The following is a 27,168-nucleotide window of genomic DNA, read 5'->3' as shown; positions in this document are numbered from 1 at the left end:
CAAAGTTTGGCAGGCTGCGGTTGCAGTGTCTTATGCCTCTTGAGGGTATATTTGTTTCCTGGTGGTGGGCTCCAGTTGTTCCTGGTTGAGCTCCTGTTTTTACCTGGTTGGCTATGTCTAGTCTTGTTGGGAATTAGATGTATTGCTGTGGTTTTTCCCACCCCTCCTGTTTATACTACTTTTGGGACATTCCAAGGGTCTAGAAGACATGAAGCGGTGTCCGTAAGTGAAGGAAAGAGAAAACTGGATTTTTGTCTTACTGTAAAATCCTTTTCTCTGAGGTTCATTGATGGGACACAGCATTCGCCCCTCTGTTGAGTTGAGTTATGTATTCTTCTGACACTGCTTGTTACAAACTGAAGTCATATAGCGGGAAATGATGGTATACCTCCTGGGACTGCCTCAGGGGCTTAGCCAAAATTGTTTCCGCTTAGTCCTACTCCAGAAGAGAGAACAGCATAAGCCCAAAGGTCAAGAAGAAATGGAGCTGTGTCCGTCAGCGAACCTCAGAGAAAAGGATTTTTTTTTTTTTTTTTTTTATGGGGTTGGGTGTTTTATGCATTTATACATTTTTTTTTATTGTATTTATAATTTTTTTAAGGTTAGAGGCTATTATTCATATATTACATATTATTCATTTATTTTATTTATTTATGAAGTTTTTTTTGTACTTTTACATTCATTTATTACCATTTTTTATTTTTTTTACATTTTTTAATTTGAGCAGAAAATCACGCAAATACGTGCTACAAACATGGAAATAATACATTTTTTTATTTATTTCTATGGGAATAAAAACGCGTCAAAACGCTCCAAAGCTGCCCGATTTGAGCTACAAAAAGCTCAAGAACTTTTTTAAGCTTCTGGCGTTTGGCTTCAGGCGAATTGGAGTGGAGATGTGAACCATCTCCATAGACCATAATTGATATTTTCCTCCTCCAGCGTTTTGGAGCTTCAAGCGACAAAACGCTGAGTTGTGAATAGGGCTTTAGAGCCTGGATGCTGGATGGAGAGTGATGCTCAACTTGCCTCTTCAGAATTCCCCATAGGTGTTTGAGTTCCGATCAGGAGACCTACTTGGCCGCTGAATCACTTTTACCTTGTTCTTCAGAAATGCAACAGTGGTCTTTAGATGTGTCTTGGATTATTGTCATGTTGGGAAAAGTGCATGACGACCAAGGGCGCGGAGTGATGGTAGCATCTACTCCAATATAGAGCAGTACATCTGTGAATTCATGATAGTAACAATGAAATTCAGCTCCCCGACACCAGCAGCACTCAAGCAGCCCCACTGAAGGCCACGGCCACTACCATGTTTCACTGTAGGCACTATGCATTTTTCTTTGTACTCCTCACCTTTAGGCCGCCATACAATTTTGAAGCCATCCGTTCCAAAAACATTTATCTTGGTCTCATCACTTCAAATTACAGAGTCCCAGTTGCCTTCTTCTTTTTCAGCATGGGCCCTGGTGAATTCCTGGTGGGCTTTTTTTGTGCATGGACTTTAGGAGAGGCTTCCTTTTGTGGACCACACCAGTGTATGCCATTCCTCTGCAGTGAACGTGGTATTGTCACGTGAAACAATCACCGCAGTTTGGCTTTCTACTTCTTTAGCTAACTGTAGTGAACTTGCATGGCGATTTTCTTCAACCCTTCTTATAAGAAGACACTGCTGTCGAGGTTTTAACTGCTGTGGATGGCCTGAATGTCCCTCTGAGATGGTTGCAGTTCCATCTTTGTTAAATTTTTGTATCACTTTTGCTACAGTATTCTGACTCTCAGGTAATGCTTTGCTGATCTTCTTGTAACCTTCACCTTGTGTAAAGAAATTATTTTCTTTCTCAGACCTTGTGACATTTCTCTTCCATGTGGTACCATTGCTGACAGCATGAAATGGAAAGGGGTTTTCTTGAAGTAATGCCTTTTTATAATCAACTGCCTGCTGGACACCTGCTTAATGAATAATTAGACCCACCTGCGGTTGAATTCTTGTTAGCATTTTGTTGTCTAAAATTTTAGCTTTTCACCTAACTTTCATTGGAGTGTATTCATTTTTGCAACATGGTCTTGAAGGAATTTGTTAGGAAAAAATACTTTTTTGTGTGTGCAAATTAACAACTCTTGCAATCAATGGTCTGCATTTGTGGAGGTATTTTGTAGTATTGTCTTCCGCAGAAAATGCTAACTCTGAAAGAAAAGTAAATGTTTTCTGACAAATCTGTTGAGGTGTACGGATTTGTGCTGAGCACTGTATATGACTGTAACATATAATTCATAGCTGCATATGTTTAACTGGAGGATTAAATAAAAAGAGAAGGGAAGTGTAGCTCTTAGTAATTCTTGGATAATTTTATAATGCTGATAAAAAAAAATTGTACTGTTCAGAATACTTCTTAAATTTGTATTAAAACTACAATTTTAATGATTAGCTATTATTGTGTTCCATTCTTTTCAGTCCAGGCAGTACTGACTCACAAACCTTTTTGGACCAAGAAGAAAAAAGCTGAAAACTTGTCCTGAGAATTGTAGTTTTAGTACACACACCTAAAAAGTATCAGACAACACTCAACTGTTATTGTCCCAAGTGCTTAATACAGTTACAATTACCTCAATCTTAAGGAAGGCTGAAAATCTTGATACTGTGGGATAGCCACTGAGTTTTATGAATCAAAACAAACTTTGTCTTTTGTCTGTAGTGATAAAATTTATTTTTTACAAACCGCAATATGCACATCAACATTCAAATTGTTTTTTTACAGATTTCTGGAATCTTCCTCACAAACCACATCCAATGGGTGGGCTGTCAAGGCAGCAGATCCCAGCTGAGAGGATACCCCTGTTCCTTGTGGAAAATCTTTCATAGTTTGAGTGTGCAAGGCGCCACACGACCTGAAGCCTTGGCTAATACTGGTGAGGATTAATTTTGTTTTTACACCACCCTAACTTTTTCCTTTACAGATGGCATTGGGGACTTGCAAGTGTATAGTATGAATTTTAGGCTTTATCTTTTTTAAGTGTTTCAATAGGGAAAATTGGGTTCCCATCTCCTAGTGAGGGACCTGCTGAGAAAAAATAGGGGGCCATGAAGTGAGACCTATTACTAGGCATGTTTCTGTAACCCAAAGTAACTGGTTTCTACGTTTAAAACCTACATATTAAATGCACGGTTCTCTAGAGCAGTGTTTTTTAACCTTTTTTTTTTTTTTTTAAGTCAAGGCACCCTTTAGAACTGTGCACAATCCCATGGCACATCAGTCTGAGGGCTCATACATACCAGGAGGTGCATCCGAGCACGCGTTTTTTTTGTATGTTCGCGCACGTCCCTTTTTTTAAGTGGGCGTAAACATAGAGGTATTTGCTAGATGCTTGGGGGTGTCATTAAGAAATAATGGCACCCACATGCGACTGCAAAAGTTAGTACATTTTTATGCGGTACAGGAAAACGTGCGATTTTGCATGTGTTACCCTACTGCTCCTGGTGTGAACAAGCCCTAAAATGTAGTCTGTGAGGCAAAGTTTTTAGTGATCTTAGATTGTAACTCCTCCAAATTCCCCCTTCTAGCAAAAATCCCCGACCAAATTCTCCCTCTTAGCACTACCCCCCCCCCCCTCCCACCAAATCCTCCTCCTAGTACAACCCCCCCTTCTTAGCACAAATGTGGGCTGTGCTTAACTCCTGTGCAGTGTGTGGTCTGTGTGTGTTAACTCCCAAGCAGTTTGACTCTTTAAGGAGAGAGAGCACAGCCCACACAGGTACTGCACAGGAGTTAACACAGAGTTGAGACTGAGATGTTTCCGCGGCACTCCTGAGGACACTTTGCAGCACCCCTATTGAAGAACCCTACTCTAGAGCAAGTTTACAAACCACAGAACATTGCTATGGTTTACTGCATATTGGTCTGTTTTGTTCAATAGTCCTGATGCCATCTAGGCTATTTTTATTCTCCCTCCATTTACAGCAGGTTCTCGTAACAATGGTGACTATTTAGGTGTATGTCAATTCTAACAAAAAACATCTCTAAAAAGAAAGAAATGGACTGCGCACCAGCCTAGCGCGTTACCTTTCCGACCATTTATTATAAAAAGCAATATATGCACATCGCACTCACAGACAGGACAAAATGTCGTGGAATATGTGTAAAAAGTCCACCAGATGCTCCACTCAGCATGATCTGCTGATTAATCACAGTTGTGGAATAATAGAGCTGACGTGTTTCAAGGGGTATCCCTCTTCTTCAGAGTTTTTAATTTTGGGTTTTCCCTGACCTGTTGGGAGTGGCAGCACAGCTGATGTGGCGGCCTAATCGGTGGAGACATACTTTTAATCAGTGGCATAGCAACTTCTTAAGCGCAGGAGCAGTAGCCTGTCCAATAAACATCTTATTTTCACCCTTTTGGTCTATTAACTATAACATTAAAAGAGTTTTGACCTAGCTTTTAAATAAGTGCAAAACAACCTGTCTAGTCAGAAATTCCGAGCTGTCCTCTGAACACTTCCTGTGTTATCTCAAAGATCCCTTCTAATTCTTATAATGGACTACAGATTATTTTTTATGTTGTAGAGATCTGAAAGTAGGGGTGGCTGAGTAGTTGAGCTAAAGACAAGGGACAGGGATTGAACATATTCAGTCAACAAATTCTGTGTGCTGTCAGCCCAAAATAGGGCTTAAGAGCTGAGTACATTTTTGGTTCAACATGTTTCTCTTATCGATGGACACAGCGCTCCATAAATCGTAACTACTGGGTTATATTGCCTCCTCCAGGAGTAGGACTAGGCAGAACAAAAAACACCTGGCTACACCCATGGGCCGTCCTCAGCTGGTATAGAACCCCCCCCCCCCCCTCTGCTCTAGGTAATCAGTTTTTCTCCTTCCTTACATCTTTTATGATTTTTTCTCTCGGGAGATCTACAAACAACTGCAGGGCTGGATAATCTAGATCCAATGGTCCAGCCAGCGAATGCGTGCAGACCGCAGCTATGCGCTAGGTCAGCCGCCACATAGCCTCACGGACAGAGGCTGGCCCGCAAGTTAAATGTCTCACAGGGACGCATACGACCGGGCGTTAATCTTGAGTCACAGGGGTCCCTTGTCCAACAGCTCCCCTACTTTGGTGGTGAGGATTCTGTCTGGTGGCGAGTGTTCTGTTTGGTTCACTCCTCCCATCCTTAAATTCCTCAGTGATCTGGGCTTCCCACACTCACTTCCCCCCCATTCTGGACCTGGAGCCTGGTGGGGGCCCCAGGGCAGAGGATGCAGCCGGGACCCCTGGGGTCTCCCCCCCCCCCCCCCCCTCCCCCTCCGCTATCCCCACTCTGTAAAGGTCCTGGGATAGTGTGTCCTGCCCTGATAGTCTGGAGGGGTCCCAGTGTAGGAAATCCCTAGGTGCATGCCCTACTGTTTGCAGTGTGGGTATAGTGCAGGGGGGGTCCCAGTGCAGAGTGAGCAGCGGAGTCTCCCCTAACGTGTGTCCTACCTTGGGGGGGGTCCCCTTGCAGAGGGTGTAGCGTTTCAGAGTGTGCAGGAAATTTCCTGGCAGCATGCTTTATAGGGATAGACCGATTATTGGCAAGGCGGATGTATCGGCGGCCGATATGCACTTTCCCCGATATATCAGTATCGGCCCTGGAACTGGCCGATATTGCTGATATTTTTGTGACGTCATTCTGCCTTCTTAGGCCACCTCACTCGCCTTGGACAGCTTTGTCTGGAGTCGGGACTGGTCTCGCGGGAGTGTATCACAGCAGCCCGGGGGCCAGCCACCCACAGGCCCTGTACCAGCCAACCAACCACAGGCATTGTACTATCGAGCCAGCCACCCACAGGCCCTGTGCCAGCCAGCCACCCACTCACCACAGGGTGCCAGCAAGTCAGCCATTAAGCATTAAACAAAAATTGAACATGTTCAGTACCAGATATGTGTCAAAAATTGTCAAATGTACAAAATATTGGCCGATACCGATACGTTGTGACCAAAATATCAGTATCGACCCTGAAAAAACCATATCGGTCCATCCCTAATGCTTTAGCATCTGTAGCTGATGGCAGCCATTTTTCCTTAGTCTCGCTGGTCTTCAGCTGGTGGCCATGTTTGTGTAGCCCGATGATGTCACGAGGGCCCTTTGCCATTTTCCCTTAGTCTGGGATGCGCTGGAGACGACCAAAGCCTTGTGGTGATGCCGAAGCTCCTCTTCTTCCTCCGTTTCCTCTTCCTGGGCACCGGGACTTATGAACAGGGATGGCATCCATGGTGATGCTGGGTCCGAATTTTTGTCGCTCCTCCGATTGGTTCCGATTGGTAGGGTGAGTCCTTGGGGGTGCCTGTTATCTCTCTCTGCTGATAAGGTACCCTGAGCCTTGGGGGATCCTTTAGCGGAGCCAAAAGATTGTTTTTGTACTGCAAGGTCTTCCTTTACTTATGAAGCCTCAGAGTCACATCTCCCCCACTGACCCCCTCATGGAGGTGGCAGGTCCCACGGAACCCCAGCTTCCCATGGTTGCACTGACGGTGGTCCTGCAGTCCTTAGTGTCCTGGGGGGGGGGGGGGGGGGAGTGGCGTGTGGTCAAAGGCCTAGGAGGAAGCGTCCCCGCCTTCCCCCTGCTCAGGCTGTCTCATCTCATTCTGATCACGATGCCACCGTGGACGGGGCCCGTCCCAGGTGGATTTAATATTGCACCCCCTTATCTATCAGATAGTGAGGATGATACCTCCATGGTCGCATCAGCGAATGAAAAGCCGCTGGTAGACGCACTTATCACTGCAGTGCGTGAGATTTTAAAAATGGAGGATGCGGTTGATTTAGTCACGGACGTGACTGTGTCGTTTGGTACGCACAAGTCTCATCGTACTCCAAAGGTGTTTCCTTATGTGCCTTATTTTGACAGGTTTTCCTGTAAGGAATGGGAACAACCAAAATTACTCTTTGTGGTCCCCAAACATTTTGCTGTACGTTACCCTTTTTAGGAGTCACTTTTAAAAAAGTGGGCTAGTCCACCAGTGGTATACCCTCCTGTTTCCAGGTTGAATAAAGCAACCATGATCCCAGTAGAGGAATCTCTGTCCCTTAGGTACCCGGCTAACAATCAAGTGAAGGCTGTGGCACGCAGCATTTTTACTATGGCTGGTTCGGCATTGCGGCCTGGCTTTGCCTTAGCCCTGGTGTCTCAGACCCTAACTGTATGGGCCAAGCTTCTGCGCCAGGGCCTAGGGGGGTGAGCAGGTCCCCGCTGCTTATGTTGAGTATAAAACAACTGCTAAGCTTAAAAGGTCAGAATGGTGACAGAAGAAGTGTTCCTTTATTTTTGTAATATTTTAAATGCCAATTTCTTCTTCTTGATAGCTTTTTTTTTTTTTTTTTTTTACCCTTTCATCTTTCTTTGTAACCCACATGCTTTTTTTTTAATTTTTTACATTTTTGTCCATTATTTAATATTTCCCTCCTCTTCAATCTTCCTTCATTTCTCAATGTACTTGCTTTTGCATTGGAGCATAATTACTTCCGTTTTGACATTTCCCTTTATTTACAAAGGTCAGGTACAGCTATGAGCCAAAAAACCCATTTGCAAAGCATCTAGTCTTTTTTTTTTTTTTTTTTTTTTTTTTTTTTAAGGGTGCCATATACAGTCCGGTCCATAAATATTGGGGCATTGACACAATTCTAATCTTTTTGGCTCTATACACCACCACAATGGATTTGAAATGAAACATACAAGATGTGCTTTAACTGCAGACTTTCAGCTTTAACCACTTCCATACCGAGTCATGTAATATGACATCGGCAAAGTGGTTGTAAGGATCCGGGCCGCCGTCATATGACGTCGCCCGGATCTCCCCTCTACTGCGCGCCCCCTGGGGCGCTCAGCGCGGCGATCGGGGGTGAGGCTCGTCCCTCGGACATAGCCCATCCCTGATCAAGGTAAACAGCCAATAGAAATTGGCTGTTTACCATGTGATCGGCTGTGTCAATCACAGCCGATCACATGAGCGGCTCCAGCACGAGCCTCTCGTTCTCTCTGCAATGCGCGCCCCTGGGGGCGCGCAGAGCAGCGATCGGGGACGAGGCTCGTCCCTCGGACAGAGTCGATCCCCGATCTAGGTAAAGAGCCAATGAAATTGGCTCTTTACCACGTGACCGGCTGTGTGCAATCACAGCCGGTCACAAATGTCAACAGAGAACACGGTAACTAGCTGTCACCGTGTTCTCCTCTTCACACACTGATCCTGTGTGAGGAAGAGTGTGGTAACAGCTAGTTACCAAGTACAGTGCACCCCAAACACACTGATTGCCCCTCCACCCCCAATAAAGAGCACCTGTCACTAGCCCATCAAAGTACCCGAGTACCTGTCACCAGCCCATCAGGCCATCAGGTACTCAGATGACAGGTACTCGGGTACTCTGATGGGCTGGTGACAGGTACTCGGGTACTCTGATGACGGGTACTCGGGTACTCTGGTGACGGGTACTCGGGTACTCGGGTACTCCTGATGACGGGTACTCTGATGACGGGTACTCTGAGTACCTGTCAACGGAGTACCCGTCATCAGAGTACCTGAGTACCTGTCACCTACCCATCAGAGTACCCGAGTACCTTCCACCTGCTCATCAGAGTACCTGACGCCTGAAGTACCCGAGCAATTGCCGCCTGCTCATCAGTACCCATCACTACTCATCAGTACTCATCAGTACCTATCACGTATCAGTACTGATCATCAGTACAGTATCACCCATCAGTACTACTCATCAGTATCAGTACTACTCATCAGTACCTATCACCTGCCTGTCACCTGCCCATCAGAGTACCTGTCACTTGCCTATCGGAGTACCCGAGTACCTGCCACCTGCTCATCAGTACCAGAGTACCTGTCACCTGCCCAACAAAGTACCCGAGTACCTGTCACCCTTCATACAGCCACCATGTCCAAGTCCAAAAAGGTTTATATACGTGATATACAGATAGCTGCCATAACCCTGCTATTTTTTTAAACGGTGGACGGTTGGCTTTCCGATAAGGGTGGTCCCAGCGGCGGATTTGCCGTGGGATCACCCTTCCGGGATGGCGGAAGGGGCGCCCCCCTCCCGCCGCGTTCCGGTCCCTTTCCCCGCTTACCGGACCCGCCGGCAGCGGGGAAAACGATCCGGTCCCAGATCCTCACAGACAGGATGTCGAGTGAGGGCAAGCTTGCCCTCACTTGACTCTATGGTTTTGGAGGACCGGAACTACGGAAAATGTTGTTGCCTAGCAACCGGTTTAAAGGTCCTTTTTTTTTCTTTTTTCATTTTATATAATTTTTTTTTTTTTTCTATCTTTTAGTGTACTTGTGAGATCTGAGGACTTTTTGACCCCAGATCTCACAAAAAATAGGTCCTGTCGTGCCTATTTCTATTACGCGGAATGTTTACATTCCTTTTAATAGAAATAAAAATGATCAATTTTTTTTTTTTTTTTTTTTTTATTTTAAACGGTGTAAAAATAAAAAATAATAAATAAAATAAATAGTAAAAAAAAAAAAAATTAAAGCGCCCTGTCCCCGTGAGCTCGCGCGCAGAAGCGAACGCATACAGAAACCCCGCCCACATATGTAAATGGTGTTCAAACCACACATGTGAGGTATCGCCGTGATCGTTGGAGCAAGGGGAATAATTTGAGCAGTAGACCTCCTCTGTAACTCAAAGATGGCAACCTGTAGAAATTTTTAAATTGTCGCCTATGGGGATTTTTAAGTAACAAAGTTTGTCGCCATTCCGTGAGCGTGCGCAATTTTGAAACATGACATGTTGGGTATCTATTTACTCGGCGTAACATTATCTTTCACATTATGGAAAAAAATTGGGCTAACTTTACTGGTTTCTTATTTTTTAATTAAAAAAAGTGAATTTTTTCCAAAAAAAATTGAGTTTGGAAGACCGCTGCGCAAATACGGTGTGATAAAAAATATTGCAATAATCTCCATTTTATTCTCTAGGGTCTCTGCTAAAAAAAAAAGATATAATGTTTGGGGGTTCTAAGCAGTTTTCTAGCAAAACAACTGATTTTAGCTTGTAAACACCAAATGTCAAAAATAGGCCTAGGCAAGTGGCTAGGATGCCTGATGATGCTCCTTGGATGTTAGGCCCCTCTATATGGCTAGGCTGTGAAAAAGTCTCACACATGTGGTATTGCCATACTCAGGAGGAGTGGCAGAATGTATTTTGGGGTGTCATTTTTGCTATTTACATGCTATGTGTTAGAAATATCCTATAAATTGACAACTTTGTTTAAAAAAAAAAAAGTTTTCATTTGTTTCCCACATTTTCCAAAAACTTGTGAAAAAAAATGACACGTTCAAATGACCCATAATGCCTCATAGAATATACGTTGGAGTGTTTGCTTTCCAAAATGGGGTCATTTTGTGGACTTTTCCATTGTATTGGTGCTCTAGGGCTTTGAAAAGTGTGATAGGTAGTAAGAAAGTTTTATGTGTATTTATGCTCCTAGAATGCATGAAGGTGCTTCTTGGACGTGGAGTCTCTTTTTGTGGCCAGGCTGTGTAAAAGTCCCACACATGTGGTATCACCATACTCGGAAGGAGTAGCAGAATGTATTTTTGTGTGTAATTTTTGCTGTGTACATGGTATGTGTTAGAAATAGCTTATAAATTGACAACTTTGTGGGAAAAAAAAGAAAAAAAATGTTGTTCTTCATTTTCCCAAGAATTGTGGGAAAAAATTACAACTTCAAAAAACCCACCATGCCTCTTACTAAATACATTGGACTGTCTACTTTACAAAAAGGGGTCATTTGGGCGGTATTTGTACTGTCCTGACATTTCAGTGCCTCAAGAAAGGAGATAGGCAGTCAGTACATCTGGTGTGATCAATTTTCAGTAATTGGTACCATAGCTTCTAGACTCAATAACTTTCACACAGACTAAATAATATACACTAATTTGGGTTAATTTTACCAGAGACATGTAGCAGTATACATTTTGGCCCAAATGTATGAAGAAAAATTAATTTTTTGCAAAATTTTATAATTGAAACTAAAAAAAAGTTTTTTTTCAAAATTTTTGCTATTTTTGCATATATCCCGAAAGAAAAAAACCCCAGTTGTGATCAAATACCACCAAAAGAAAGCTCTATTTGTGTGAAAAAAATGATAAAAATTTTGTTTGGTTACAGTGTAGCATGACTGAGCAATTGTCATTCAAAGTGTGAGAGTGCTGAAAGCTGAAAATTGGTCTGGGCAGGAAGGGTGTCTGTTCTGTATGGAAGCGGTTAATTTGAGGGTGTTTACATCCAAATCAGGTGAAAGGTGTAGAAATTACAACAGTTTGTATATGTGCCTCCCACTTTTTAAGGGACCAAAAGTAATGGGACAATTGGCTGCTCAGCTGTTCCATGGCCAGGTGTGTGTTATTCCCTCATTTTCCCATTTACAAGGAGCAGATAAAAGTTCCAGTGTTTAATTTCAAGTGTGCTATTTGCATTTGGAATCTGTTGCTGTCAACTCTCAATATGAGATCCAAAGAGCTGTCACTATCAGTGAAGCAAGCCATCATTAGGCTGAAAAAAACCAAAACAAACCTATAGCAAAAACATTAGGTGTGGCCAAATCAACTGTTTGAAACATCCTTAAAAAGAGAGAACGCATCGGTGAGCTCAGCAACACCAAAAGACCCGGAAGACCACGGAAAACAACTGTGGTGGATGACCTAAGAATTCTTTCCCTGGTGAAGAAAACACCCTTCACAACAGTTGGCCAGATCAAGAACACTCTCCAGGAGGTAGGTGTATGTGTGTCAAAGTCTACACTCAAGAGGAGACTTCACCAGAGTAAGTAAGGAGGTTTCACCACAAGATGTAACCCATTGGTGAGCCTCAAAAACAGGAAGGCCAGATTAGAGTTTGCCAAACAACATCTAAAAAAGCCTTCACAGTTCTGGAACAACATCCTATGGACAGATGAGACCAAGATCAACTTAAGAGTGATGGGAATAGAAGAGTATGGAGAAGGAAAGTAAACTGCTAATGATCCAAAGCATACAACCTCATCAGTGAAGCAAGGTGGTGGTAGTGTCATGGCGTGGGCATGTATGGCTGCCAATGGAACTGATTCTCTTGTATTTATTGATGATGTGACTGCTGACAGAAGCAGCAGGATGAATTCTGAAGTGTTTCGGGCAATATTATCTGCTCATTTTCAGCCAAATGCTGCAGAACTCATTGGACAGCGCTTCCCAGTGCAGATGAATAATGACCCGAAGCATACTGCGAGAACAACCAAAGAGTTTTTTTTAAGGGAAAGAAGTGGAATGTTATGCAATGGCCAAGTCAATCACCTGACCTGAATCCGATTGAGCATGCATTTCAATGCTGAAGACCAAACTGAAGGGAAAATGCCCCAGGAACAAGCAGGAACTGAAGACAGTTGCAGTAGAGGCCTGGCGGAGCATCACCAGGGATCAAACCCAGCGTCTGGTGATGTCTGTCTATGCGTTCCAGACTTCAGGCTGTAATTGACTGCAAATAATTTGCAACCAAGTATTGAAAAGTGAAAGTTTGATTTATGATTAAGCTGTCCCATTACTTTTGGTCCCTTAAAAAGTGGGAGGCATATATACAAACAGTTATAATTCTTACACCGTTCACTTGATTTGGATGTAAATACCCTCAAATTAAAGCTGAAAGTCTGCAGGTGAAGCGCATTGTTTGTTTCATTTCAAATCCATTGTGGTTATAGAGCCAAAAAGATTAGAATTGTGTTGATGTCCCAATATTTATGGACTTGACTGTAGATGACATGATTATAATTTGGGGTGGTTCCCTTGAAACTGTGTCTTCCTTATGTGAATTCTTGCAACAACAATTATAATATAAAATTTACTTATTAAGTAGATCACTTATCCTTGGTCTTCCTGGATTTCGTTTTATCGTGGCATAATGAAAGATTTAGTTTCTAAAACCCACTTTAAAGACACAGCAACTCATATTTATTATTATTGTTATTCTACAAGGTTTATATAATGCCAACAGTTTATACAGTGCTTTACAATATAAAAAGGGAGACAATGCAGTTAGAATACAATAAAATAGGATACAATAATACAATAAAATAAAAGAGGGTTAGGAGGGCCCTGCTCAAAAGCACTTACAATCGAAGACACCAGAACAGCTGCCACCACCACAGTTGGAAACAAAACATCCCTTTTAGCCACTCTAACAATTTTTTTACAAGAAAAAAAATCTGTATTTTTTGCTAGAAAATTACTTAGAACCCCCTAACATTTATACAGGGTTCGTACAGTCATGAAAAACCCGGAAAAGTCATGGAATTTTTAAAATGGCAATTTCCAGGCCTGGATAAGTTTTGGAAAATAATTTAACCCGCAAAGTTTTGGAAAAGTCATGGAAATTTTTTTCACAATCACTGTATATTCGAATATGCAAAAAAGAGAGAAAGGCACCAAGGACCGCGGTTCACGCATGTTCGGAAACCGGTTACTGCCCCCCGCATCATCAAGTTCGTGCGCCCCTCCAGTGAGATATGCGCTTCACCGCTGCCTTGATCTGACTGAGTCCCCTGATTGGTTCTCCCCTAGTGTCATCTCCCGGCTGCTTGCTATGAAGATAGACGCTTACCTCCATGTAAGTTTTTAATATGAGTCAAAATGATTTACATCTGCTACACTGAGTGGCACCTTTCTCTCTTTTCTGCCTGTTCGTGGGACTGTTGCTTCGGCCTAACAAAGAGCTGCCCTCGATGTAAGCGCCAAATTTGTGCATCTGTGCCATCCATACCAGTCCGGCTGCACCTTATCCATCATGACTGCCTGAACTGAAGCTTTATCCCCAAGCAGGAGAGCCTATCAAATCTTTTTCTTTCTCCAGTATATTCGAATATAGTAGTTGTTGATAATGATTAAATTACAATAGTTACATAGACATTTCATGAAACATTAGGTCATGAATATTTACTTGAAGTCATGAAAAAGTCATGGAATTTTATTGGTAAAAATGTGTACGAACCCTGTTATTTTTAGCAGAGGCCCAACAGAATAAAATGGTGGGTTTTGCAACTTTTTATGTCGCACTGTATTTGCACAACCGTTTTTATAATGCAAATTTTTTGGAAAAAAAAACACTGAATTTTACTGCACACAAACCCAATGTGATGACTAAATTTTGGTAAAATTAAAAAGATGGTGTTACGTTGAGTAATTGGATACCTAACATGTCACGCTTTTAAAATTGCCATAGGTGACACAGGTTACTAGTTTAGAGTTAGGAGTTCTGGTGCTAGAATTATTGCTCTGACGTTCTCACAATAGCACACAGCGATTGCTGTTTACGTATATGTGCTGGACCAACGGGTGCATTCGCTTTTGTGCGAGCACAGGGCGATGCGGGCTCCTTACATATTTTTACTTTATTTTACTTTTTTTTTTTTTTTAACAGTTTCTTTCAATTTTATTTATTTTATTAATTTTATTGTTACAAGAAATTTGAACATCCCTTGTGACAGCAATAGGCAGTGACAGGTACTCTTTATGGTGACCTCAGATGTCTCCTTTGCTCTCAAAGCATTTGATCACTCCAAGATCGGTGTGTTGAGATGCTTTACCAACGTAAAAATGGCGCTGTTTATATCTGGGAAACTGGAAGTGGCGTCACTTCTGCTTTCCTATACCACAGAGATCATCGGGGACCTTCCGTTCCTCTACCATCACTGTGGTAAGCCGGCGAAATTGCTGGCTTTTATTCCGGGCTTGCCTTTTGGGATAGAAGATCTCAGAGAGACATTGGCAGGAGGGGGGGGGGGGGGAAGGAGACCACTGTTGAATCGATTATTTGCAAATGGAAAAAATACAAAATAACCATCAGTTTGCCTCGGTCTGGAGTGCAATGCAAGATTTCGCCTCATGGGGTAAGGATGTTAATTATAAAAGCGAGGCATCAGTCTAGAATTACACGGGAGGAGCTTGTGCATGATTTTAAGGCCTTTAGGACCACAGTCGCCAAACAAAACAACATTAGTAACCCAATACGCCGCCATGGATTGAAATCCTGCAGCACCTGCAAGGTTCCCCTCCTCAAGAAGGCACATTTACAGGCCCCTCTGACATTTTTCAATGAACATCTAAATGGTACAGGGAAGAATTGTGAGGAAGTGCTGTGGTCAGATGAAACCAAAATTTAGCTCTTTGGCATTAACTTGATTCACCATGTTTGGAGGAAGAAAAATGCTGAACCTAAGAACACCATCCCTACAATCAAGCACAGAGGTGGAAACATATGCTTTCGGACTGATTCTCTGCTAAAAGTACAGGCTGATTTTGCCGCATTGAGGGGCCAATCAACGGGGCCATGTATTGTAAAGTCTTGGATGAGAACCTCCTTCCCTCAGCCAGAAAACTGAAAATGATCCATAGATGGGTCTTCCAACATGACAATGACCCAAAACATACACTACCGTTTTTAAAGTTTGGGGTCACTTAGAAATGTCCTTATTTTTGAAAGAAAGGCACAATTTTTTTTCAATGAAGATAACATTAAATTAGAAATACAGTCTAAACATTTGTGGTAAATGACTATTGTAGCTGGAAACAGCTGATTTTTAATGTAATATCTATATAGGTGTACAGAGACCAATTTCCAGCAGCCATCACTCCTGTGTTCTAATAGTACATTGTGTCCGCTAATCGTGTTAAAAGGCTAATTGATTACAAAACCCTTGTGCAATTATGTTAGCATAGCTGAAAACTGTTGTGCTGATTAGAGAAGCTATAAGACTGGCCTTCCTTTACGCTAGTTGAGTATCTGGAGCCACCCAGTCCCACACACCCACAGGCCTGTACCAGCCAGCCACAGGCCCTGCCTGACTGTACCAGCTAGCCAGCCACAGGCCCTGGGCCTGTACCTGCCAGCCAGCCAGCCACCCACCACAGGACGCCAGCCAGCCACCCACCACAGGGCGCCAGCCACCCACCACAGGGCGCCAGCCAGCCAACCACCAAAGGGTGCCAGACAGCCATTTTTTTAAGCCTATATATTCGTTAGTGTCTTTCAAGTTTCAATGGAAATGGACGGAGATAGAAAAATTAAAAAGTGTGGTCGGGACTATTTCTCTTCATCTCCAGGAACATCAGCAGCAATATGCAACACTTGCAAAAATAATGTAAGCATGGGATCAATAACTGCAAAAACCAAAAATACGTCTAATCTTTGGGCCCATCTAAGAGTTCATCATGTTGAATTGAATTGTTTAATGCAGCACAGAAAAAACTAATTGAATCACAAGGTGAAACATCACTATCCCAGGCAACAATATCCGATATGTTTCATAAAAAAACAGGTGGCTAAAATCTGATGGAAGATGCCAACTACTGGACAGAGTAATCACAGAGATGATGGTCACTGATAACCAGCCATTTACAATAGTGTCTGACTCTGGATTTAAGCGGTTGATGTCCATTTTTGAGCCAAGGTACACACTGAAGAGTGACAAATTTTTTTTGAACTGAAATGCTGGAAAAGATTCACCAAAAGGTTGTTGAGAAAGTAAAGGCTATGCTGCAACCAGAGAACGCTGGCAACCCTCTCATTCACGACTGACTGCTGGTCAGGACAAACGGAATCACTAATGAGTCTTACATTCCACTTCATTGACAGCAGATGGACAAGAAGGCATTTGGTGTTGAATACAAAAGTGATGCAAGGATCCCATACTGGGGAGTACATTAGAGAAATAGATAGCAAGAGGTATGAACTCTATGCGAGTCCTAGACCCACATCCCAAATTCATATATAAGAAAAAGATCCATAACCACATGGTCACAGAAACCACCTGTGTTATGTCTCCTAATAGGATTTTATTGGGTCTTTGACTCATAGTAATAGAGGCAAGCATATATATAAAACAAGTTTTATTGAAACAATGTTAAAAACATCACAAAACATTAAAACAATATTCCATAGTCAAGATTAGTTGAACTGTGAGGTGCCTTGTAACCTCCCGGTTCGACGCGTTTCGCAGACTTGAACAACAATTTACTGCTTCATCAGGAGCACCATAGGCAGTACATTCACCTTTTACAGACTTTCAAAAAACAAAAATCACCAAAATTGTATAAACCTATATACAATGAAATTAGGTGTGCCTAGGGGCCACACCCTATCTTTACCATATTCTTACATGCTTACTATACTTCATGTTTTGACATTATAGATTACTGATTCAGCCATGCGTGCCCTGAATGGATGAGGAACCACAATCCTCCAACCGTCATACCAGGGGAGGGGGCCCATGAGTGGCATCCAATCCTGTCGACAGCCCAAATGATGCAGACTGGACCGAGCTCCCAAGGGGTAAAAAGCCTTCCTAAAATGACGGCGGATGTTTGTGTGATGGTGTCAGTATCCCAGATAAAATGGGTGGCATCTGCATGGGTAACTAAGGGAAATACTCTTGGTCCCAATTAGGAATATAAATTCCCATGTCTTCCTAAAGGAGTACATTTATCCCAGCATTATTCAAAGGTATTGCCTTAACCTGTGTTGATCTCTGGGGAGTTGGTATAGCCTAGTTCAATTTATTCCTCCCAGTAGTCATTGAGGGTAATGTATTTCCTTTCTCATCCATAGTCTGTTTCCTGGTTTCACACTCCCATAGTTATGGCAAATGTATATCCCCCTATATGAAATATTATAGCTGTTTACTCAATCATCCCTGGTACATATCCCCCATTTCAGATCCTAATAAATTCCCTGTGGTCTATGGTTCACATACCTAGTCACTTGCCGCCTGTTCGCTGGCACGTCCAGAGGAGCCAACTGTCGGCATCCTCTGCACGCTGCCAACTAAAGAAGCCGGTCCCACCGGAAGTGATCACACGTCGGCTGGCTTCGACGTCCCTTCCGGTGTGGGCGCAGAATCTCCGTGCAGCGCCACGCTCATGGATAGGAAAGAGAATTCTCCCCTCCACAGCGCCACCACATGGTCCCGTTCCATAGGAATAGGAAAGGACAGGAATCGGATGCCCTGAATCTGTCCCTGAGTCTACATTGAGAGGGATATGTGGGTCCTCAGTCAAGGCATGCATGTGATCAGTTAATATGTATACCCATAGCATATTAAATACATATACATTTGAAAATAACAATTGCTATACACTAGTCATAATACATTTCAACAACACTTCCAATTTGAATATAGCATATTTAATTACTGATACAACAGCATTGTGCATAAACAACATGAAAAAAAAACCCCAACACCAAAAACAGTTACATTACAGGGTACCCCCTTAATGTTGATGTAAGGATAGTTACCCCCTTAATGTTCCTCATACAATGTATTCGATTAACATCAGAACTACAGGAAGGGCTTAAAGGATATGGCGGTATTCAGCCCAGGCCAAGATGTCTGTAGGCTGTAAATCCATTTCACTTCTTTCTGTAAAATTCAGTTGTCGAAGTCACCCCCACAGGGATTCCTGTGGATGACCTCAAGAACTGAAAATTGGATAAAGTTGGGGTCATAGCCATGATTAAGGCCCACATGTTTACAGAGTGGTGTATATAACAAGCCTGCTTCCAAATAATAGAGATGATCTTGAATTCTTTTTGCCAGTTTTCTCTTGGTTTTGCTAACATAAAAGGCGCCAAATTGGCAGTTGGCAATGTAAACCACTCCCTTCGTTTCACAATTCGTAAATGATCGAGCTTTTAAGATACCACCCCTAGAGAGGGGGAGGGTATATTCCCCTCCCTTACCCATGGACACTGGTCACAATTGCCACATTTAAACGTTCCCATTCTCGCTGTAATGTCCCCTCCGGGCAATTCCATAGGAACGTAGTGGCTATGTACCAGCGAGTCCTTTATTGATTTGGATCTGCGAAAGACTATCTCCGGTTTCGTATGAACATATTTAGAGATGGTCTGATCATCTCGCAGGAAATGCCAGTTCTCATTGAAGACTGATCTTAAAGTTTGATGGTGGGCATTGTGTTACGCTGAGCGCTCCGGGCCCCCTGCTGGCCTCGGAGCGCTCACAGCGTATGCCTCCAGGCAGCACTCCAGCGTCTCGGCGTGTGCGTCCCCGCTCTCTAGGCCGCGCGCGCGCCGGGACTCTTAGATTCAAAGGGCCAGTGCACCAGTGATTGGTGCCTGGCCTAAAGTGGTTATTAAGGGTTAAGGTTTGTGAGAGGTAGTGCTGACTTAATTAGGCTTCACCTGTGCACTACCCATAAATACCTTCTCCTCCCACAGCTTCCTGCCGGATCTTTGTGCCTTGTGCCTTTGAGAAAGCGTTCCCTGCTGTGTTTGTTTGCCTTACCTGTTGCCGAACCCGTTGCTACCGACTACTCGCCTTTGAACCTTTGCCGCCTTCCCTGACCTCTGCTACGTCCGACTACGCTCTTGCCTACTCCCTGTGTACCACGCCATATCAGCTGCCAGAGGGGTCGAGTTGTTACTAGGGGACACGACCTGATAGTTACCGCCGCAGCAAATCCATCCCGCCTTGCGGCGGGCTCTGGTGAAGACCAGTAACTGCTTAGAACCGGTCCTCTAGTACAACCCGTGCCATCGCCTCTCTGGTCCAGAGGATCCACTACTAGTCCTGCCGGTTCCTGACACATTGTTCTTCGTAATGATTCTAGTGGCCTTACCTTGTTTGCGATTTTTTTTTTTTTTTTTTTTTGGAGCGAAAATCAACTGTTCCCTATCGTGCGATTTTGCCTTTTGAGAGGCCCTTTTCTCCTTTCACCCTTCCAGGACGGCCTACGTATGAGAGATTTTGGCTCCGCCTCACAGGAAACACAACTAATTTGCAGCTGCTAAAAAGGTCCCACTTATCCTTGAGCTTCAGTTCAGTTGTGTTTCCAACCTCACATCGGAACGTTTGTTTTTTTTCTGACCTGAAGGCAAAGGACTGTCTGATAGGTACCCCTGGAAGGCAGCTACGGACGGCCTAATGGCAGGTTCCTCCCTATCTGCATCCTGAACACAGGAGCTTCCAGGTCGCCAACATGCCAGGTAGTCGGTTTACCTTACAGTGAAGGTCCCTCAATACCTGAAGTCCTGTTGTCTCTGCAGGAAAAGTCTCCTCCATTGCTCCTCTAGGCGGTAAGGAGTTTTGAATCTCCCGCCAAGGAGCGCGCCTCAAGCCTAGTTGTGGAGACCGGAAGTTCCGGGTGGAAGAGGAGGAGCGAGTGATACCCGGAAGAGGCGCAGCGTGGAGGAGACACCGCGTCCATGTGAATTCATGGCAGAATCTCTCAGAAGGGGCTGAAACACCCCAAAGAGACACAGATGTCCGCACTTCCCATAGAGGAGAAAGCGGCAGCGCAGGTGGCGACAGGACCGGGTAAGTGAATACACCGGTGGCGGGCCGACTGCTGTCTATTGGGAGACAGGCATGCCTTGTCATTTCCTGACCTAAGTAGCCGCAGTGGTAGAGATGTATATTGTTTCACATTAGTGTGTCTCTTTTGTCTTCTTGTGTTTATACACAGGTCTGCCACAGGCACAGGAGGCCCCTGCCAAACCCCCTTCTAACACCAACACTAGCATGTATAGAAAATGTGGAAATTGTGGGGATAAATTGTCTAAGTCTTAAAGCCCTTATGCCATACTTGTATTAATAAGATAGCAGGGCAAGAAGCATCAATTCTAATGAAGGATTTTCTCAAATCAATGCAAGAGGAAATGTTAGCTACTATTCAGTCATTCAGGAATACAGCAGCTATCCCTCAGACCCCAATACACACAGAGGAAGTATCCAAGGATAGCTTGTCCTCTCAGGATAGTGGGTGGTCAAGAGGACCCTCATCTCTCTGGTCAGGATCACAGATGATTCCCTCATCACAAGTCAGGGAAAAAGAAGATCCTGGGGAAGGCACTAGTTACATGGGAGGTCCATCCAGCTCGGATAAGGACTCAGAAAGTGACAGTGAGGAGGAAGGAGATAAGTTCAAAAGAAACAAAAGCCTCTTTCCTTTGGAATATATGGGGGGTCTCCTTAAGGTGGTGCATGCCACTGAAGGAATTCCTACCCCAGTGAGGGAATCTTCCAGCAAAGATAAAGTGTACAAAGGCTTGGAAAGAGCCCAGTACAGAACAATTCCCATTCACCAGTCGTTAAAAGACATGATACACCAGGAATGGAAATTCCCTATGCATGCCTTATCCAGACCAAAAAGCTGGAAAAGAAGGTATCCCTTTGAGGAACAGGAATTGGAGGTATTTACAAAAAGTCCAAAACTGGACGTTCCTCTGGCACAGCTATCAAGAGGGACAAATTTGTCCTTTTGAAAATGCTGTTCATATTAGGGATGCCATGGATCGCAGGATCGAATCCCTACTAAAAAAGGCTTGGGCCTCTAACTCATATAATATGACTACAGCTCTAGCTAATACCTGTATGGCCAGAAATGCAGACTTCTGGATCAAGGAATTGTCTAAACATGTCTCTACAATGGAGGGATCACAAGACCTAATAGATTCCTTGTCTGTAATTGGAAAAGCAGTGTCCTACTTAGTAGACTGAGCAGTAGAGTCAATAGTAGCATCTGCAAAAACAGCAGCGCTAGTGAATTCCGCTAGAAGGGCAGTTTGGTTCAAAGCATGGGAAGGTGATATAGCTTCCAAAGTAAGGCTTTGCGCATTACCCTTTGAGGGTTCATTCCTGTTCGGGTCAGGACTGGATGATACCTTATCCAGATCCGCAGAGAAAGGGAAAAAATTCCCCATTAAGAACAAGGACAAAATGGGAAGGTATTCCTTTCGGAACTTCCAGGACAAACATCAAAAAAGGCCTTTCAGGGGACAGGCCAGGAGAGGTGGTCCGGCAAAGGGAAAACAAGGAACCAATTTATTGTTCCTTAAACCAGGACCCAAGTCCAAAGAGGCCAACTGACGCCAGTGTCAGGGTAGGGGGCAGGTTGACCCATTTTGCTTCCCAATGGGAAAACATCTCAGCCAGCCCCTATATTCTCCAGATCATTCGGGAAGGTTACCGACTGGAGTTTTCCTCTCAGCCGGTGTCAAAAATAACAATGACTTATCCCTCAAAAGTAGAACAAAAGAGAAAGGCACTGATAGAAGGCGTTCTGGAACTAGCAGACCAGAGGGTGATTTCACCTGTACCACCAGGTCAGGTATTCCAAGGCTTTTACTCCCACATATTTGTGGTGCCAAAACCTTCAGGAAAATTCCAGCTAGTCATAAACCTCAAAAATTTAAACAAATTTCTGATATACAAGAAGTTCTCCATGGAGAATATTTATGTGGTCAGAAAAAATCTGTGCCAGAACGTCTTTATGACCGCATTGGATTTAAGGGATGCTTACCTACATGTCCCAATTTATCCGGAGCATCAAGCATTCCTCAGATTCGCAATTGTGACGGAAGAAGGAACTGCACATTGGCAGTTCAGAGCTCTTCCCTTTGGCTTGGCTTAGCAAGTCCAAGGATCTTTACAAAGATCTTGGCAGAAATAGTAGGCCATCTTCATCTGCAAGGCCTAAATTTGATTCCGTATCTGGACGACATGTTGATCTTTGCAAGATCAGAAAAACAGGCCATGGCAGACACCCAAAGGGTGATGTCGGTCCTACAGACAGTAGGATGGTTGTTAAATATGGAGAAATCTTCAATACAGCCAGCACAGGTCAAAGTCTATCTGGGGTACAAGATAGACTCCAGAGTAAGAAAACTTTCTCCCAGAAGAAAAGATGGTCTCAGCGGTAAAAGATATCCGCTCTCTTCCTCAGTGCTCCAGGAGACAGATCATGAGAGTTTTGGGGCTAATGACAGCATGTATTCCAGCTGTAGAAGTGGGCCCAACTACACTCACGAGACCTCCAATTTTTCCACCTGATCTCTTGGAACAAGAGACAGGAGTCCTTAGACGAGAAGGTTACACTTTCCCCTCTAGTAAAATCATCTCTAGAATGGTGGACAGTTCCCCAAAACCTGAAGTAGGGGTGACTCTGGGGTCAAGAGCTACCAGTAAAGATCACCACGGACGCAAGTTCCGAAGGGTGGGAGCCCACCTAGAAGGAGCTCGGGCCCAGAGCAACTGGGATATACAGCTGAGTCAAGCCTCATCCAACTACAGGGAACTGAAAGCAGTGGGGAAGGCCTTAAGAGCCTTCGAGAAGGACATTCTAGGAAAAGAAGTCCAAGTCCATTCAGACAATGCTACAGCAGTAGCTTACTTGAATCATCAGGGGGGGACCAGATCGGCCACCCTGTTAAGATTAGCTCAGGAGACACTGGGCTGGGCAGAAAAGAGAGTGATTTCTCTTTCAGCCATGTACATTAAAGGGGAGGACAACTGGGAAGCGGAGTCGTCATTCCATCAAACAGACAGAATGGGAACTGAACCCCAGAATTTTTCAACAGCTAGTCCAAAAGTTTGGTCAGCCAGAAGTGGACATGTTTGCCACTTGGCAGAACAGAAAAGTAAGACAGTTCTTTTCTCTGACACGGCAAAGGGATATGTTGGGTCTGGATGCTCTAGCACAGCCTTGGCCCTTCAGGCTAGCCTATGCCTTCCCTCCACAAAATCTGATTTAGAGAGTTCTACAGAGACTCAGCGGATGGCTGCAACTACGTCTCATCCTGATCACACCTGGGTGGCCAAAGAGAACGTGGTTCGCGACCTTAGTATCCCTATCGGTGACAGCTCCTTGGAAACTACCAGAGGTTCCAGATCTGTTGCTACAAGGGCCTCTGGTTCACCCCAGACCACAGTTTTTTTCAGTTAACAGCCTGGGTAGTGAGCGCCAAATCCTGAAGGAGAAAGGTTGTGCAGACAGGGTCATTGATACCCTCCTTTTAAGTAGAAAGCCAGTGACTAGAAAAATTTATTACAAAATCTGGAAAGCATTCTGTACTTGGCAGATTCAGAAGAAAAATTCCTCTGCCTCAATCCCGATTTATCCTGGAATTTTTACAGGACGGGGTAGATAAGGGGGTGGCGGTTAACACCCTTAGAGTACAGGTAGCGGGACTTTCTGTTTTTTTAGACAAAAGTCTGGCCAAAGAGCCTTTAGTTAAAAAATTCTTGTTAGCTCGGGAAGAGCATCTCCGATTAACAGAACTAATGTTCCAGTTTGGAACTTAACGCTAGTACTAGAGACTTTTATCTAGTGAAGCCTTTGAACCGTTGAACAAAGTTAGTTTAAACCTTTTGTCAATTAAGTTAACGTTTCTGTTGGCAATCACCACAGCCAGAAGAGTGGGAGATTTACAAAGTTTGTCCATAAAGGAACCCTTTATGCGAATTCTCCAAGACAGAGTGATTCTTAGACCAGACCCACTATACCTACCCAAGGTAGTTTCTTAATTTCATAGGAGCCAAGAGATGGTCTTGCCATCCTTCTGTGAAAAACCTACATGTGCAAAGGAACAAAAATTTCATTGCCTAGATGTAAGAAGATGTCTTCTTGCATATCTGGAAAGAACCAAAGGGTTTAGAAGGTCTAGCCACCTGTTGGTTCTACATTCTGGGCCTAGAAGGGGATTACAAGCCTCGAGGTGGATTAAGCAAGCCATTAGCATGTTATATAAGGTGTCAGGTACCCCCACACCAGCAAATCTAAAGGCACATTCCACAAGGGGCATGGCAACTTCCTGGGCCGAAAGAGCCGGAGCATCCTGGGAGCAAATCCGCCATGCAGCCACCTGGTCCAGTCAAGATACCTTCCTAAAACCCTATCGTGTGGAAGTACTGTCGCAACAAGACCTGGCCTTTGGCAGAAAGGTTTTACAGGCAGTGGTCCCGCCCTAAGGTAGGCCAGTATGGATTCCTTTATTATTTTCTCATATGTAGGCCGTCCTGGAAGCGTGAAAGGAGAAAACTTACCGTTAGTGTACTGGTAACGGCCTTTCTCTTAATCCTTCCAGGACGGCCGGCCTACTTCCCGCCCATTGGTGGTGGTGAGTTAAAAATGTGTATATATGTATATATATGTATATATGTGTAACTGTATGTTATTGAATAAGTGTGTCCCTTGAAGGTTCGGTTGGAAAGGTACTTTTCTATTACTGAAGCTCAAGGATGGGTAGGACCTTTTTAACAGCTGCAAATTAGTTGTGTTTCCTGTGAGGCGGAGCCACAATCTCTCATATGTAGGCCGTCCTGGAAGGATTAAGAGAGAGGCCGTTACCAGTACACTAACGGTACGTTTTCAATACTTTATTGCTGTAACCTCGAGCTCGCAAACGAGTACGAAGTGCATCCGCTTCTTTCTTAAAGTCAGTATCTCTAGCGCAATTCCTGCGCAGTCTGAGATACTGGCTATATGGTATACTTTGCACAAGAGATCGTGGATGGTCGCTGTCAAAGTGCAAAATTGTATTCCCTGCTGTACTTTTACGATATAGGGATGTATGCACTGACCCATCCCCGTTGCGAAAAATGTAAGTGTCTAAAAATGGGATCTGTACATCATCGTACTGCATAGTGAATTTTAGGTTGAATCGGTTCAAGGCGAGAAACTCCATGAAGGCCTGGAGCTCCCGTGGTGAGCCAGTCCAAACCACGAGCACATCATCGATGTACCTTCGCTACAAAAACACGTGACGAAGGAACATCGATGCAGTGTCATCCGACAACAGCCACCGCTCCCATCCCCCCAGGTACAGGTTGGCATACGATGGGGCACAAGGTGTGCCCATCGCAACCCCCTGTACCTGGAGGAATGTTTCACCATTAAAGGTGAATATGTTGGACCGCAAGATGTGATTTAGAAGGCTAAGTACAAAGTCTGCCTGGGGCCAGAGGGATCGCTTCTGCTCCCGAAGGAACATTTCGACCATCTCTATACTCAGGGTATGTGGTATACTAGAGTACAATGCCTCTGTCTATCGCCACCAAAAGGGATTGTTGAGGGATTGTCAGTCCTTCCAAGATTTTTAACAATTCAAGGGTGTCCTTGAGGTAAGACGGTAATCTTGTAACGTGGGGTCGTAATTGGCTATCCACGTATTGACTTGCCATCTCAGTACCACAACCCATGCTAGATACAATAGGGCGTCCAGGGGGTTGAGTCAAGTCCTTATGGACCTTCGGGAGTGAATAAAATGTAGGCGTCATGGGCCACTTAACATTCAGGAAATCGTGAAGGTCCTGATCTATCACACCCCTAGCCAGTGCACTTCTTATCAGAGATCTGAATATTCCTGCCTTCTCCTCTATTATAAATCGGGGAGATACCCAAGCATACCAATCCTGATTAGACAGTATATTCATGCACATTTGTTCGTATTGGAGCCGATCCATAATGACCACATTACCCCCCTTGTCGGAGGGCTTGATTATAATGTGGTCGTTATGGATCAGCCCATCAAGTGCACCCCCTTGCTCCATCGTTAGGTTGGGGACATACGGTATAGAAGCGGGCAGTTTTTCAATGTCCTGTATGGATTGCTTTAGGAACGACCAAACAGCTGGGCATGTTTGTAATTTGGGAAAGTTTTTTGATTTGGCCTTCAATTTGATGGAACTGCATACAGGTTCAGGCTCCTCATCACTAGAAGATGAGGACCCGGAATCCATGCATCCCGTATATTGTTCATTTTCATCCAACAGCTGTATCAAAATCTTCATCTTCCTAAAATCTTGTACTTTGAAACCCTTGTATAATTCCTCCTCCCCAACCTTGGGTGTACCTCTCTTTATCAAAAATGTAGCGGAACGTGAGATTTCTCGCGAATAGATGGAGATCCTTGATAACTTCAAACTTATTGAGTCTGTCAAGGGGACAAAAGCCAAGGCCAAGTTTCAACACCTCCACCTCAGCTGGTGACAATACATACGAAGACAAATTCACCACATCCAGTGTTGTAGCGTCTAGTTGTGCTTGGTGAAATGAGGATCCAGTGTTCCTGTCTTTCTCTCTTCCAGCCCCGGCTGCCCAGACGTTGCAGCCGGTGCTGGGATCTGGGCCAAAGGGGGGAGGTTTTCACATTCTAGTGGGACTTCTCTGCAGTGTTTAGAAACGACTCCCGTATTGGGGTGTGGGGATTGGAGTGAACCCAGAATATGGCCAAACATTGACAATTGGGGAGTCTCCCCTCTTTATCCATGTATGTTTTCCTGGCCTCCCCCCATACTATTCGATTGTTTGGGTTTCGGGGTGGTTTCATGTGGTGACACCGGGCGTTTATTCGATCTA

General features: G+C 44.1%; 1 protein-coding gene across 1 annotated transcript in view; it reads left to right on the top strand.

The window, feature by feature from the left end:
• Positions 1 to 27,168, top strand: part of QSOX2 (quiescin sulfhydryl oxidase 2) — a 134,911-nt gene that overhangs the window by 67,993 nt on the left and 39,750 nt on the right. The window contains exon 10 of the mRNA XM_082263784.1: positions 2,760 to 2,910. Coding sequence (XP_082119910.1) covers positions 2,760 to 2,910 — 151 coding nt within the window. The remainder of the gene's footprint in view (positions 1 to 2,759; positions 2,911 to 27,168) is intronic.

This window comes from Pelophylax lessonae, assembly GCF_965119305.1.
Source record: "Pelophylax lessonae genome assembly, chromosome: 7".
NCBI classification, from domain to species: domain Eukaryota; kingdom Metazoa; phylum Chordata; class Amphibia; order Anura; family Ranidae; genus Pelophylax; species Pelophylax lessonae.
This window is presented reverse-complemented; position numbering and strand designations above follow the sequence as displayed.